Source organism: Salmo salar, chromosome ssa28, assembly GCF_905237065.1.
Source record: "Salmo salar chromosome ssa28, Ssal_v3.1, whole genome shotgun sequence".
Taxonomy (NCBI): Eukaryota; Metazoa; Chordata; class Actinopteri; order Salmoniformes; family Salmonidae; genus Salmo; species Salmo salar.
In genome coordinates, this window is record NC_059469.1 from 22,640,771 (window position 1) to 22,658,378 (window position 17,608).

The 17,608-nt window shown below is 42.1% G+C and overlaps 1 protein-coding gene across 1 annotated transcript in view; it reads right to left on the reverse strand.

Annotated features, from left to right (window-relative positions):
• Positions 1-17,608, reverse strand: part of itga9 (integrin, alpha 9) — a 135,460-nt gene that overhangs the window by 104,663 nt on the left and 13,189 nt on the right. Inside the window, 2 exon segments of the mRNA XM_014180007.2 lie at positions 9,582-9,649; positions 12,177-12,300. Coding sequence (XP_014035482.1) covers positions 9,582-9,649; positions 12,177-12,300 — 192 coding nt within the window.

Here is a 17,608-nt window from a genome sequence, read left to right on the forward strand (position 1 = left end):
ACTAGAGTGAAAGCACCGCCAGCATTCAAAAGTGACCAAAACATCACCCAGGAAGCATAGGAACTGAGAAGTGGTCTGTGGTCCCCACCTGCAGAACCACTCCTTTATTGGGGGTGTCTTGCTAATTGCCTATAATTTCCACCTGTTGTCTATTCCATTTGCACAACAGCATGTGAAATTTATTGTCAATCAGTGTTGCTTCCTAACTGGACAGTTTGATTTCACAGAAGTGTGATTGACTTGGAGTTACATTGTGTTGTTTAAGTGTTCCCTTTATTTTTTTGAGCAGTGTATTTTGATATGTTTAACACTTTTTTGGTTACTACATGATTCCATATGTGTTATTTCATAGTTCTAATGTCTTCAGTATTATTCTACAATGTATAAAATAGTAAAAATAAAGAAAAACCCTGGAATGAGTAGGTGTGTCCAAACTTTTGACTGGTACTGTATATCAAGCAAGTATTTTTATATTCCACAAGTATTATCAAATTAACTGTTTTGTAGAGATAATTATCAGACTCCAGTTACAAATGCTGATAAACACTCCAATACATTTAGTTGATTTTTTTTCTTCACAAAAATAGTGCACTGTGCCTTTACCAATTCCGTATTAGCTGACCAATATAGATGTCTTCAGCAGCAGCAATAATGTTTTTTTAGCACCCCCACCCCCAAACTACTTCCCGTGGCTATGCCAGTACGGGACCGTCTATGTGTGCACACACCTTTAAAATGTATTGCCTTTTAATGTGGCATAAACACAACCAGTCCTGATATTTTCATCTGATTGGAATTGTTAGGTTATATTACTTGTTAGATATTACTGCATGGTCAGAACTACAAGCACAAGCATTTCGCTACACGCATTAACATCTGCTAACCATGTGTATGTGACAAATACATTTGATTGATTGAAACAATCACTTGAAAAGGCTGTCACGCTCGTCAAAATGAGTAGACCAAGGCGCAGCGTGCGTAGAGTTCCGCATGTTTCAATAAATGAAACTCACCAAAACAAATACAGAAGCAAACGAAATGTGAAGTAATGGTGTGCTCACAGGCACAACACAAAAACAAGATCTCACAACTCAAGGAGGGAAAAAGGGCTGCCTAAGGATGGTTCCCAATCAGAGACAACGATGGACAGCTGCCTCTGATTGGAAACCACACTCAGCCAAAACAAAGAAATAGAAAAACTAGATTGCCCACCCCACATCACACCCTGACCTAACCAAACTAGAGGAAAATAAACGTCTCTAAGGTCAGGGCGTGACAAAGGCTCCTTTAAGCCTGGCTGCCTGCGCATGTTTGTCCACTCTAAAATCCTTCCCACATCCATACAGTGCACTGTGCACCAGCCATTTGATGAATGGAAAGAGACATCTGTTAGAAAACACCAAAAAGTGTAATTAATGACATTCTGCGATTTTCAAATAGGACTTTTGACCTGTATTGATCCGTCTACTGCTGTCTGTGCGCGTTTCGGCCACTTATCTCTGCCTTGGCAAAATGTCACTGTTATTTTCGAACCACACCGCATTTTGGAGCGTACTTCCTCAGGTTTCAAGTCCATTTGCTCATTTGTAATTACACTGACATGCGGTAATGATAAATAATAGTGAAATGGCCTACAGCTTTCTTGGGATCTTTGTTTTAATTATTGTGATATAGGCTCATGTTCAGATGTTTCGGTGTACCCACACAATTTATTTTGCCAGTACTCCTGTACTGTACTGGTTACTTTCACCCCTGCATATACCTACAACAGACAGAGCAAATTATAAACAAATAAGCAAACAACAAAAACATCAGGTCAGTGACTCCAAATTTACCACCCGTCTCTCACAGTCGACCTAACGAAAGTTACAAAACATCAAAAAGTCTAATGGAATGACAATAAATGATCTAGTCAGGAAGTAAAGAAACAAACATCTGGAGTTGATTGGTCAGTCAGTCCTTGATTTGATGGTCACACAAGATTCTAGAATGTCAGATGCGTCCTGCTGTCACTTCATTTTTACAATGTCAGAATGTTGTCCTCCTGCTGTCACACATCTGTGAAACACTAGAATACTAAGTCATTAGCTACAATTCAGAGACAAAGGTTAAGAACAACAGCTGTCTATTAAATCTAACATTCCTCAGATTCTGACATTCTGTACTGAAACGTTGTCCAAGAGTCTGACAGCTCTTCGCTTGTCTGTGTATGGATAGTCTGCGGTGGAAAAAAATGTGTTGTTCCTTTGCTCCTTTGTTCAGACGACTCCATTGCTGAGTCCAACAACCCCCCAACCTTCTGGTAACACAACCTTGACATGCAACTTGGATGCTCATCGCTATTCCTACTCTTACATAACTTATTTTCCCATTCCTTATAAATGTTCAGCCGTGCACTATGCAAAGGTCTCATACAATGTTGATTCCACACAGCCTGGAATCCAAACTGAATAATTTCTCATCTAGACAGTCCAAGTGTCTGTCTATTGGTGTAGTTCCAGACTGAACCTGTGAAGTGAAACAATAATGAAACGGAGTGATATTCAGGTTGGAGCCAGGCTAAGATTCCCCACAGGCTGCAGTTTGGATTCCAGGCTAGATACCACACAGTACGGGGTGCAGAGTGAAATGATGGTCTGTGGTCTGAACTGATTTGATGGTAACTTGAAACCTTTTTTAGATTTCTAAATTGCATAACTTAATTTTTTCCTTCCTTTTGAAGGTTAACTATGTAAAGTTCTTATATGATCTGGAGCCACAGTAGAATGAAATAATGGTCTGAACTGATTTGATAGATGGACTTGGGTTCTGGACACTACTGCTGTTAGGTGATGCTCCTCAAATAGGAAGACTTCTCTTGGCATACAGACAGCTCAGCAATTTGAAAGACGGACCTGGTTTTGGGCTTGGAACTGCTACTCTCGGTCAGGTAAGATAATGGTGGAGGTGTTGGTGTTGTTATGTTTCAGTGTCTGATCAGAATAGAACAGAATACTGCTCTTCTCTGGGCACACAGACAGAGACATTCAGACGGCTCAGCAAATAACTCAATAAGTCAAATGACTGATTACACTTTAATGGACTGGCACAACTTTAAACGGTGCGCTACCTCTTTGATATGTCCTTATTTAAACTCATCAAAAGCACAGACTAAGTACAAAGACAATGGCTGTGTACCAAATGGTACCCTATCCCCTATATAGTGCACACATTTTGACCAGAGAGCTATGGGGCTCCCAAGTGGCGCAGCAGTCTAAGGCACTGCATCTCAGTGCTAGAGGTGTCTCTAAAGACCCTGGTTCGATTCCAGGCTGTATCACAACCGGCCGTGATTGGGAGTCCCATAGGGCGGCACACAATTGGCCCAGTGTCGTCTGGGGTAGGCCGTCATTGTAAATAAGAATTTGTTCTTAACTGACTTGTGCGTTTCCGCTGTGAAAGCAAAATAACTCTTTATTTCCTTCTTTATGGGAGGAACAAGGCTTACAGTGTATCAGAGAGGTCAAGTCAGGTTAACACAGCCCCTCTTAGTAGCCTATGGAAACAGGAATGAGTAAGGAGACTAACATGGCTTTGGTAGATTTCTTTGTCTGTCATCAAAATTGCTAAAATGTTTTTAAAAACAATTCTAATAAATGCCTCAGTTAGACAATGGATGAAGGCACTCCAAAACCATCAGGTATTGAATGAATTCTAGCACATAAAACATTTTACTGGCACGGACAAATCATGAATGGAGTTTAGGTGGGAATTCAAGTATTCAATATACAGTACCAGTCAAAAGTTTGGACACACCTACTTGCTTGGGCCAAGATTGACTGACCTTCATGTCTTAAAGTAATGGACTGTCATTTCCTCTTTGCTGATTTGAGCTGTTCTTGCCATAAAATGGATTTGGTCTTTTACCAAAATCGGGCTATCTTCTGTATACCACCCCTTGTCACAACACAACTGATTGGCTCAAACACATTAAGAAGGAAAGACATTCCACAAATTAACTTTTAACAAGGCACACCTGTTAATTGAAATGCATTCAGGTGACTGCCTCATGAAGCTGGTTGAGAGAATGCCAAGAGTGTGCAAAGCTGTCATCAAGGCAAAGGGCGGCTACTTTGAAGCATCTCAAATATAAAATATATTTTGATATGTTTAACACTTTTTTGGTTACTACATGATTCCATATGTGTTATTTCATAGTTTTGATGTCTTCACTATTATTCTACAATGTAGAAAATAGTCAAAATAAAGAAAAACCTTTGAATGAGTAGGTGTGTCCAAACTTTTGACTGGTACATTTTGTAATGGTATCAGGTACTTATTTTAGATTTTGTGTTAAAATAAATACAATTATATGTGCCTAATTTGCATAAATAGAGTGCCTGCAGAAAGTACTCACACCCCTTGACTTTTTTCAAAAAAAGCTGTTTTTATCTACACAAATACTCTGTATTGTCAAAGTGGAAGAAACATTCTAAAAATGTTTCAAGATGAATGAAAAATAAAAAACTAATACACAGCCTTATTCTAAAATGGATAAAAATAAAACAATTTCCTCTTCAATCTACACACAATACCCCATAATGACAAAGCGAAGACAGGTTTTCTATATCACTCGAAATTGAGCTTAGGTGCATCCTGTTTCCATTGATCATCCTTGAGATGTTTCTACAACTTGATTGGAGTCCACCTGTCGTAAATTCAATTTATTGGATATGATTTTGAAAGGCACACACCAGTCTATATAAGGTCCCACAGTTGACAGTGCATGTCAGAGCAAAAACCAAGCCATGAGGTCAAAGAAATTGTCCGTAGAGCTCCGAGACAGGATTGTGTCAAGGCACAGATCTGGGGAAGGGTACCAAAACAGCATTGAAGGTCACCAAGAACACAGTGGCCTCCATCAGTCTTAAATGGAAGAAGTTTGGAACAACCAAGACTCTTCCTAGGGGAGAAGGGCCTTGGTCAGGAAGGTAACCAAGAACCCAATGGTCACTCTGACAGAGCTCCATAGTTCCTCTGTGGAGATGGGAGTACCTTCCAGAAGGACAACCATTTCTGCAGCACTCTACCAATCAGGCCTTTATGGTAGAGTGGCCAGACAGAAGCCACTCCTTAGTAAAAGGCACATGACAGTCCGCTTGGAGTTTGCTAAAAGGCACCTAGAGACTCTCAGACCATGAAAAACAAGTGTCTCTGGTCTGATGAAACCAAGATTGAACTCTCTGACCTGAATGCCAAGCATCACGTCTGGAGGAAACCTGGCACCATCCCTACGGTGAGCCATGGTGGCAGCATCACGCTGTGGGGATGTATTTCAGCGGCAGGGACCGGGAGACTAGTCAGGATTGAGGGAAAGATGAATGGAGAAAAGTACAGAGAGATCCTTGATGAAAACTTGCTCCAAAGCACTCAGGACCTCAGTCTGGGGCGAAGGTTCATCTTCCAACAGGACAACAACCCTTAGCACACAGCCAAGACAAAGCAGGAGTGGCTTCGGGACAAGTCTCTGAATGTCCTTGAGTGGCCCAGCAAGAGCCTGGACTTGAACCCGATGGAACATCTCTGGAGAGACCTGAAAATAGCTGTGCAGCGACGCTCCCAATCCAACCTGACAGAGCTTGAGGGGATCTGCAGAGAAGAATGGGAGAAACTCCCCAAATACAGGTGTGCCAAGCTTGTAGCGTCATAACCAAGAAGACTCGAGGCTGTAATTGCTGCCAAAGGTGCTTCAACAAAGTACTGAGTAAAGGGTCTGAATACTTAAGTAAATGTATTATTACATTTGCAAAAAAAATACATTTTTTTTGTCATTATGGGGTATTGTGTGTAGATTGATGAGGGGGAAAATGATTTTATCCATTTTAGACTAAGGCTGTAACAAAATGTGGAAAAAGTCAAGGGGTCTGAATACTTTCCGAATGCACTGTAAGTATTCAACCACCTGAGTCAATACATGTTAGAATCACCTTTAGCAGCGATTACAGAGTCTTTCTGGGTAAGTCTCTGAAAGCTCTGCACACCTGGTTTGTACAATATTTGCCCATTTTTAAACTCTTCAAGCTCTGTCAAGTTGGTTGTTGATCATTGCTAGACAGCCATTTTCAAGTCTTGCCATAGATTTTCAAGCCGATTTAAGTCAAAACTGTAACTAGGCATGTCAGGATCATTCAATGTTGTCTTGCTAAGCAACTCCAGTGTATATTTGGTACTGAGTTTTAGGTTATTGTCCTGTTGAAAGGTGAATTTGTCTTCCAGTGTCTGTTGGAAAGCAGACTGAAGAAAATTTTCCTCTAGGATTTTGCCATCCTTGAAATCATGAAGATTGTTACTTAGTGAAGTGTTGTGTTGGATTTGCCCCAAAAATAATGCTTCGTATTCAGGACAAAAAGTTAATTTATTTGCCACATGTTTTGCAGTGTTACTTTAGTGCCTTATTGCAAACAGGATGCATGTTTTGGAATATATTTATTCTGTACAGACTTCCTTATTTTCACTCTCTCATTTAGGTTAGTATTGTAGAATAACTCTAATGTTGTTGATCCATCCTCAGTTTTCTGCTATCACAGCCATTAAACTCTGTAACTGTTTAAAATCACCATTGGCCTCATGGTAAAATCTCTGAGCAGTTTCCTTTCTCTCCGGCAACGGAGTTAGAAAGGACGCCTGAGTCTTTGTAATGACTGGGTGTATTGATACACCATCCAAAGTGTAATTAATAACTTCACCATGCTCAAAGGGATATTCAGTGTCTCCTTTTCTTTTACCCATCTACCAATAAGTGCCCTTCTTTGTGCGGAATTGGAAAACCTCTGTGGTCTTTGTGGTTGAATCTGTGCTTGAAAGTCAATGCTCGCCTGAGGGACTTTACATATACAGTTGAAGTCGGAAGTTTACATACACTTAGGTTGGCGTCATTAAAACTCATTTTTCAACCACTCCACAAATTTCTTGTTAACAAACGATAAATTTGGCAAGTCGGTTAGGACATCTACTTTGTGCATGACACAAGTCATTTTTCCAACAATTGTTTACAGACAGACTATTTCACTTATAATTCACTGTATCACAATTCCAGTGGGTCAGAAGTTTACATACACAAAGTTGAATGTGCCTTTAAACAGCTTGGAAAATTCCAGGAAATTATGTCATGGGTGTAGAAGCTTCTGAAAGGCTAATTGACATCATTTGAGTCAATTGGCGGTGTACCTGTGGATGTATTTCAAGGCCTACCTTCAAACTCTGTACCTCTTTGCTTGACATCATGGGAAAATCAAAAAAAATCAGCCAAGACCTCAGAAAAACTATTTTGGACCTCCACAAGTCTGGTTCATCCTTGGGAGCAATTTCCAAATGCCTGAAGGTACCACATTCATCTGTACAAACAATAGTGCGCAAGTATAAACACCATGGGACCACGCAGCCGTCATACTGCTCAGGAAGGAGACGCATTCTGTCTCCTAGAGATGAACGCACTTTGGTGTGAAAATTGCGACTCAATCCCAGAACAACAGCAAAGGACCTTGTGAAGATGCTGGAGGAAACAGGTACAAAAGTATCTATATCCACAGTAAAACGAGTCCAAAATCGACATAACCTGAAAGGCCGCTCAGCAAGGAAGAAGCCACTGCTCCAAAACCACCATTAAAAAATCCAGACTACGGTTTGCAACTGCATATGGGGACAAAGATTGTACTTTTTGGAGAAATGTCCTCTGGTCTGATGAAACAAAAATAGAACTGTTTGGCCATAAGGACCATCGTTATGTTTGTAGGAAAAAGGGGGAGGCTTGCAAGCCGAAGAACACCATCCCAACCGTGAAGCACGGGGGAGGCAGCATCATGTTGTGGGGGTGCTTTGCTGCAGAAGGGACTGGTGCACTTCACAAAATAGATGGCATCATGAGGAAGGGAAATTATGTGGATATATTGAGGCAACATCTCAAGACAACAGTCAGGAAGTTAAAGCTTGGTCTCTAATGGGTCTTCCAAATGAACAATGACTCCAAGCCTACTTCCAAAGTTGTGGCAAAATGGCTTAAGGACAACAAAGTCAAGGTATTTAAGTGGCCATCACAAAGCCCTGACCTCCATCCTATAGAAAATGTGTGGGCAGAACTGAAAAAGTGTGTGCGAGCAAGGAGGCCTACAAACCTGACTCAGTTACACCAGCTCTGTCAGGAGGAATGGGCCAAAATTCACCCAACTTGTTGTGGGAAGCTTGTGGAAGGCTACCCGAAACGTTTGACCCAAGTTAAACAATTTAAAGGCAATGCTACCAAATACTAATTGAGTGTATGTAAACTTCTGACCCACTGGGAATGTGATGAAAGAAATAAAAGCTGAAATAAATCATTCTCTCAACTATTATTCTGACATTTCACATTCTTAAAATAAAGTGGTGTTCCTAACTGACCTAAGACAAGGACATTTTACTTGGATTAAATGTCAGGAATTGTGAAAACCTGAGTTTAAATGTATTTGGCTAAGGTGTATGTAAACTTCTGACTTCAACTGTATGTGTAGGGTACAGAGATGAGGTAGTCATTCAAAAATCATGTTAAATACTATTATTACACAGAGTGAGTCCATGCAACTTTTTATTTGACATGCATATATGAATTAAGTTAAAGGCATAGAACAGGGCTGCAACCACAAAACCTTCCTCTGTCTGCCTGCACTCACCTGTGCTGTCTAGACTGCCTCATTGGATGGCGGTTAAGGCAGCCCTCCGCACCTCTCTGATTCAGAGGGGTTGGGTTAAATGTGGAAGACACATTTCAGTTGAATGCATTCAGTTGTACAACTGACTAGGTATCCCCCTTTCCCTTTCATTAATTACTGTTGTTGTCAGGTTCTATTGCATAATTCAACTTGTGTGTCAATAGCAGGATACCATCAGATAAAAAAATCAACGCACTTGGCTCTAGATTACATCTTTCTATACATACTTTACATTGTTTGCTAGATCAGAAATAATACCACTATAATCCCAGTGTTCAGTTCCCGAAGTTGCTTTTATTTCAGCGCATTTCATTTGTAAACATTTCAACTGTGTCAAATGATTACTGTTTTAAATTCCACAAAATAGTTATCTTTCTTCTCTTTCTTGAGATGTAAGTGTCGAGATTTAATATTCCCGACAAAGCTTTAATGCTCTTATGTATTCCATTGAGCCCATTTCAGCTATTACCGTGGTTTGTTTGACAGGTCATTACAAACATTTCCACGGTCGTAACATTAACGAGAAAAAACGACAGGCACAAACAAGAGTCGCAGGAGTAAAATGAAAGCATTCAATCCTGAAAGATTTAAGTGACAATTGGATTTTTCACCCCTCAAACACAGGAACTAGATGACTGAAAGAGACAGATTCTCAAGTGGACGGGGCATGCGCGTTGCTAAAAACACTGACTGTCGTCGTGTGTGTGCGTGTGAGTGTGCATGTGTATTCGAGCAGTAAAACATATCCCAGACTGAAAGAGCAACCTCCAAACAGTATGACTGAACTAACAGAGACAGAAGCAGTATCACATGTATTAGAAGAAGAGAAAAGTTGAACATGGAGAATGCACTGCTACTGACCTCAGTAAAAACGCCTGCTATCCCCGCTTGGCACGAGCCGTGCTCTTCCCCATACTTCTGCTTATAGTCTGAAAAGAAAAAACAAACCACAAATGATTTCGCTTTGTGTCTTAGCCAGCACTTTCACTCCTCTTATTTCTGTATTCCATATGGACCTAGTCAAAGTCTTCAGCGCCAGCCAAGTAGGAATCTGGAATCAGGAGGAAGAAAGTTAGGCTTTGTTACAAATGTTACCCTATTCCCTATATAGTGCACTACTTTTGACCAGAGCCCTATGGGATTCACTATGGGCCCTGGTCAAAAGTATTGCACTATGTAGGGGATAGGGTGACATTTAGGAAGCAGAGTTACAAACTACAGAGTAAGGCAACATTCAACATAAACTCACACTTGGGGGGACATTACCTCTCGAGTTACAGAACAATATTGGGCTTGGATCTCTCTGAATCACAGGGTACACATGGCCCCATCTGAGGCCTAGCTGAAGTGTGTGTGTGTGTGTGTGTGTGTGTGTGTGTGTGTGTGTGTGTGTGTGTGTGTGTGTGTGTGTGTGTGTGTGTGTGTGGGTGTGGGTGTGTGTGTGCGCACGCGCATGCCTAGCTGCAGTGGCTCTGTGAGATTGGAAGCAATAGCAGAAAGGAAGGAAATAAAAAAATCTAAACCTGCAAGTCCAATCAAGAAATAAAGGCCTGCCTTCATTTGAAAAAGAAACTCTCTTGGCTGAATCAAAACAAATAATGTAATGAAATCCTGGCTGTGGTCAAAAGTAGCGCACTATGTAAGGAATAGGGTGCCATTTAGGATGCAGACCATGACACTTGTATAGAACATTCTAGGGAAATGACCCGTTACCGAGTCAATGTGCGAGGGCCAGGTTAGTTGAGGTAATGAAGTAATATGTACATGTAGGTAGGGGTAAAGAGAGTAGCAGCAGCGTAGAAAAGGGGGGGGGGTCAATGCAAATAGTCTGGGTAGCCATTTGATTAGCTGTTCAGCAGTCTTATGGCTTGGGGTAAAAGCTGTTTAGACGCCTCTTGGACCTAGACATGGCGCTCCGGTACCGCTTGACGTGTGGCAGCAGAGAGAACAGTTTCTGACTAGGGTGGCTGGAGTCTTTGGCAATTTTTACGGCCTTCCTCTGACACCGCCTGGTATAGAGGTCCTGGATGGCAGGAACCTTGGCCCCAGTGATGTACTGGGCCGTACGCACTACCCTCTGTAGCGCGTTGCGGTCGGAAGCCCAGCAGTTGCCATACCAAGCGGCCATGCAACCAGTCAGGATGCTCTCGATGGTGCAGCTGTAAAACGTTTTGAGGATCTGAGGACCCATGCCAAATCTTTTCAGTCTCCTGAGGGGGAATAGGCTTTGTTGTGCCCTCTTCACGACTGTCTTGGTGTGTTTGGACCATGATAGTTTGTTGGTGATGTGGACACCAAGGAACTTGAAGCTCTCAACCTGCTCCACTACAGCCCCATCGATGAGAATGGGGGTGTGGTCTTGATCACATTGAGGGAGAGGTTGTTGTCCTGGCACCACACTGCCAGGTCTCTGACCTCCTCCCTATAGGCTGTCTCATCGTTGTCGGTGATCAGGCCTTCAACCGTTGTGTCGTCCGAAGTTCGTCGTGTGGGATCCCCCACACGCAGCCCCTTGAGGGACCACGCACGAGAGCCCGCAAGAACGGGCATCACAACAGCGCAAACAAAGAGTTTCAGAGTAGGACTGTTGTTCTGGGATCAGTTTTTCCTTTCAGATCATAATGCATATGATTAGATGCATAGGGTGTGTGCGTGTAATATTTGATCCTTTAGCAGCATAATGAAGTGTGTGTGTGTCCTTGGAATCCGTAGGTGTTGCGTCCTGCCAGACTGAGAGCTCATATTTCTCTCTTAAGTTGGTTGGAGAGAGAGAGAGAGAAAGAGAGAAAGAGTGAACACACTTCAAGGCTCAAAAAGTGCCAGCTAGCTTTTAAAGTCAGGATATCAGTCAGTGGTCTGGAGTGTGTGTGTGTGCAGTAAGTCTATAACTCATTGTGAGAGCCGGAGAGAATGTGTGCCATGATAAACTACCTGCACTGTCTAACCCGGGGCAGAGGGTATACACAGCTTAAACACACACACACACACACACACACACACACCTCTCCCCCTCATCCTACTTATAAACTCAGTCGACTTTGGTAAAGTCTCTGTGTCTGTCTGTGTCTATAAGTTGTGTACAGTGTGAGTCAATTTGGCTGATGGAAGAATTCCATTGAAATTAACATGCAGTAACCATGATCTTACTGTCTGCCTGTTTGTCTTCAGAATGAAGGTATCCGTGTATGCATCGTTTACCAGGAAGGAAATGATTCTACATTATTTGATCTAATCCATCATGAAGTGGATGTAAAGCAGTGTTTCTCAACATGGGGTGCTATTACCTATAAGAGTAACTGGCCTATAAGCAGGGGTTACGTTGGAAGACTCATGAGAAAATCGCCGATCAATTGTTCATGAGGGGGTACTTCAGGCAGAGAAAAGGGATTAGGGATTAGGTCTTGGGTCCTGTCCTGTACAGTTGGTGTGTGTATGTGTGTGTGTGTACTTCTGTACCTTCATAGCAGGGGATGAGGGCTTGGGTCCGGCCCTGTAGCGTAGGAGGGATGATGGAACAGTAACCATGGGGAAGGATGAGCTCAGAGTCATAGTAGACGTTCTTCCAACGGTGGGCACAGGCCTGCATCAAACACATGAGGTGAGGCATAGTCAGAACAGAGAGACAGACACTGACCGACAGAGAGACATGGCATCTCACTCAAGTATGACTGGATCTGCTGGCCTCCTCTGAGAGATAACTGAGAGAACGGACAGACAGAAAGGGCGGAGAGACGGACACATGGACAGACAGAAATTACAGACAGAAGCACACGCACGCACACACACACCCACCCCCACACACATTAACCAATAATGCGCATTCCCAAACACTTGACATAATAAGTGTATTCTCCAATCTACCAACTCAATAGTTCTTATGTAACTCCATATCCACAAAGCAGAAGGCAAGACCGACTGTATTATGTGAGCTGGAGTCAGTGTGTCTGCATCCCGAATAGCAGCCTTATGGGTCCTGGTCAAAAATAATGCACTATATAGGGAATTAGGGTGCCATTTGGGATTCAGCCACTGTCTCTGTGGCTGCCAAATTAACTGTTCTGTGAGAAGAAGGGGGATGAAAGCAAAGCCAACTGTGACCATAACGGCCCTGGTCTCATTGGTCTGTGGTGTGAATATCTGAACATCAGCTCAAGAACAACCCCTGCTTCCAAAACAGACATTTTATATGCGGTGGGACGAGATCCTAACTCCTAGTTAGACCTAACTCATAACATCTTCATATTAACATTTCAGTTGCTTCCCAGGTCTCCTTTCACACTATTGAACCAAACTGTGCTGACACTTATTTCCTGTCCAGTACCGTTCCAGCAACTATGGTGGATGTGTTACCAGGCCGGCTCAGTCCAGCGTGGTTCAGGTCAGCTAAAGAACATCTTGAAAAAGAAAAGGAGAGCTGCACACTCTAAGAGCTCAGATGCAATAATTGAATAACCAACATTTGGACAGTCAAGCTGTCTTCATCAGGGTATAATGGCAAACACTGCGGGTTACTAATTTATATAGTGTGAAAAGACACACAGGTGCCTGGCCGTGCTGCTGCTCCAGTTTAAACTGTTCTGCCTGCGGCTATGGAACCCTGACCTGTTCACCGGACGTGCTACCTGTCCCAGACCTGCTGTTTTCAACTCTCTAGAGACAGCAGGAGCGGTAGAGATACTCTGAATGATCGGCTATGAAAAGCCAACTGACATTTACTCCTGAGGTGCTGACCTGTTGCACCCTCGACAACCACTGTGATTATTATTATTTGACCCTGCTGGTCATCTATGAAAATTTGAACATCTTGGCTATGTTCTGTTATAATCTCCACCCGGCACAGCCAGAAGAGGACTGGCCACCCCTCATAGCCTGGTTCCTCTCTAGGTTTCTTCCTAGGTTCTGACCTTAGTTTTTCCTAGCCACCGTGCTTCTTTCACATGCATTGCTTGCTGTTTGGGGTTTTAGGCTGGGTTTCTGTATAACACTTTGAGATATCAGCTGATGTAAGAAGGGCTTTATAAATACATTTGATTTGTGTCTGTAATCATGGCCGACTGTGGCTTGATTTCATTGGTCAATTTACAGATATAAAAAGAACATATAAAAAAGCATGAATGGAATACATATGATCATAGATACAATTTGGCTACATAGGTCTACAAACATTATTTACAATGGATAGCAAAAACACAATCACAAGAATGGGTTTAAATCAAAGTCTACATTGAGACCGAAGGGCACAAGGGTCTTTAAATTAAAGATCCAGGCAGCCTTGTTAAACATCCCCTGCTTCCAAAATAAAGAACATCCCCTACCTCCAAAAAAGCAATTGTATATGTAGTGGGTCACAAGTTCCCTCATCATAAGATGTTAATAATAACCTCTGAATTCCTATCATTTCTCATAACATATTCATACTGTAGTAACACACTGGGCTCTGTCCTACTCATTTCACATTATTGTGCTGGCCCGAGCCAAACTTTACAGCCACAGGAGTATGTTCTTTTCAGCATGGTTTCAGCAACTGATGCATAACCACTAGGGATGTAACTATTCACAGATATGCATCTGTCCCTGTGCGTTGGTCAGCAGGATCCCAAACGTAGCATGCATCGGTCAGAAATCAATTCAAATTGCCAGTTCAATAGAATGTTTTGCTCAAATGACTTTCTTTCTACCTTCTGAAAATACCGCTCATCTTTTGTGACAACTGCATCCTCTTCTTCAGTGTCTAACTAAGCATGTAATTATGTTGACAGTCTTTAATCTACAAGGCATTTTGAATGACGAACAACCCCAGGCAATATCATTAGCCTAGTCAAACTGCGCGCCGTGCGCAGATTCGCGCGCTGATCAGCGAGATCGCCTATTCCTGATCTGGGACTTCTATCTGCAGGTCACCTTCAGCATTCAAATGTTTGTAAACTGGCTTGCGCAATATTAGGCTTTATTGGTTGAGTTACAACCAATGTAATTTCCAGGGTTATTTTATCAAATGCGCTGTTGAAAATTGTGTTTTACCGGAATAAAACCTAAATTACCGCTGGAGACACAACTCATCTGGCTATAGGTAGGCAACATGCTGATCGGGGATTACATTCGATTTTATTTTGATTGTTCAGGTTCACCATCAGCAATAGTTTTGCTTGAAACAATCAACATTTACGGCCCACTACATATAAAATGTCTATTTTGGAGGCAGGGGATGTTCTTTATTTTGGAAGCAGGGAATGTTTTAACAAGAGGCTGAATAGGCCTCCCGAGTGGCGCAGCAGTTTAAGGCAAGGCACTGCTAGAGTTGTCACTACAGACCCTGGTTCCCAGGCTGTGTCACAACCGGCCGTGATCGGGTGTCCCATAGCGCGGCGCACAAGTGGCCCAGCGTCGCCCGGGTTAGCGAAGTGTTATTATTTTTAAATCAGTAGGCCTATACAGTATATGGTCATTTTTAGATATACAGGGTAAAGTTCTAAAATGTATAACGATGACAGCAATTACTTTTGCTACAAGCACTGCATGGTTAAAGCGGGAGAAGAAGAAAGGGAAAAATGCACATCTCTAGTAACCTGGCCAGCTCAGTACAGCTTGGTTAGGCTCAGCTCAGTACAGCTTGGTTAGGCTCAGCTCAGTACAGCTTGGTTAGGCTCAGCTCAGTACAGCTTGGTTAGGCTCAGCTCAGTACAGCTTGGTTAGGCTCAGCTCAGTACAGCTTGGTTAGGCTCAGCTCAGTACAGCTTGGTTAGGCTCAGCTCAGTACAGCTTGGTTAGGCTCAGCTCAGTACAGCTTGCTTAGGCTCAGTTCAGTACAGCTTGGTTACGCTCAGTTCAGTACAGCTTGGTTACGCTCAGTTCAGTACAGCTTGGTTAGGCTCAGTTCAGTACAGCTTGGTTAGGCTCAGCTCAGTACAGCTTGGTTAGGCTCAGTTCAGTTCAGTACAGCTTGGTTAGGCTCAGCTCAGTACAGCTTGGTTAGGCTCAGCTCAGTACAGCTTGGTTAGGCTCAGTTCAGTAGTGTGAAAAGCCCTTAACCAGTTCTATATATGCCATTTAGCAGACGTTTTTTCCCAAAGCGACTTACAGTCATGCAGGAATAGATTTTAAATATGAGTGCAGTGGCGGTTCTAGACCATTTCAACTGGCTGGGCCAAGCTGGGGCCAGTTGTACTGTTAGAGGGGCCAGTTACATTAGACGTTATTGTTGTCATATCGTTTTTATTCACTGCATTGCAGGCATTAGCCGGCAAAAGACCATGTTCATAATCATTCAACAATTTATTTGTATTTTCTGTCTAATAAAGATAGCAAAAATGTGTTATGTAAAAATTATTTCATACTCCACATTTAGGGGGGCCACAAGGGGGTCCAAAATTGTTGTCACAGGGGCACTGGTCCTGGGAATCGAACCCACGATCTTGACATGGCAAGCACCATGCTCTACCAACTGAGCTACATGTAGCGTTCTCTACACTGCTCCTCAACTGAGTTCCTAAGAGTTCTGTAATGGACGGATTTCGCAAGACTAACCACTTAGCTAGATAGCACATTTTAGACAGTTATCTTAACTATTACATTATCTAGCTGGCAAAATGTAGTTGTGAATTCCCTACTTTAACTAGATCACATGGCGCGTGCTGCACAACAGTGAGTGGCTCACAAGACTCCCGTCTCTCGTAGTTGGGTGCTTGTAAACAAACTCCACGTGACGGGGGTCTACCGGTAAGCTTCATAATGAAAAATTATGTGACAGGTGAAATGAAGAACACGATCTTCTTTATCTCCTAACGTATTGCAAAGGTTGAATGCAGGCATTTACTTAAAAAGTAGCTACAAATATTCTATTGTATTAAAATACTTCAAAGATAAATTGTTTCAACGGTATTGAAAAACTCTCCCATGGCTAGTTCCAAATACACCAACTCACAGAGGTAAATAGAGCACTGTAAATCACAATATATATATTTTTTTAAAGAAGTGAATTCAATTTCAAGTTCCTTTTCAAAACTTTATAGTGCTATTTATGTTATGTTAGGGGGAGTCTGAATATGGAGTAAAGCATTGAAATTCCTCCAGTCCCATAAAGTTGTTTTCTTCATTAATATTGCGTGTTGAAAGTGTTCCTCTAAATAATCGCTTAGCATCTTGTATTTTGGATAAACATTCCAGAACTATCTCCATCTCTTTGTGTGTGTAAAGTTTGGTTGTACTATCCTTGTGGGGACCAGAAGTCCTCACAAGGATGGTAAAACAAGGAAAATGTGCCACTTCGTTTCGCTTTACCTGTTTTCTATTGATATTTCTTCGTATATATCCATACAAATTATGCCGATTCATGATTTCGTCTGGCTGAGAAATGCTGCCCATCTGTCTCATCCTGACTCTACACTTTTGGAGTCGGGATGAGACATTTTGCAAATGTCAGAGCCAGACAGCAGGGTTTATACAAATCTCCGCTGTTGAAAACTAAATGTTAGTATAAAATAAATGTGAGATAATGTCTAGATGCTTTTTATGGTGGAGATCAAGTTTATAAATTGCTTTGTTGGGCTAGTATAACAGTGGATTGCGCAGACAGACAGAACAGAGTAAATAGGCATTTTAACGTCATAGATTTAGCCGGTGGTAATTTGTGGAATAGACACCAGGTGGAATGCGGATTTAACCAATCAGCGTTCAGGATTAGACCTACCCATTGTATACTGCTCAAAAAAATAAAGGGAACACTTGAACAACACAATGTAACTCCAAGTCAATCACACTTCTGTGAAATCAAACTGTCCACTTAGGAAGCAACACTGATTGACAATACATTTCACATGCTGTTGTGCAAATGGAATAGACAACAGGTGGAAATTATAGGCAATAAGCAAGACACCCCCAATAAAGGAGTG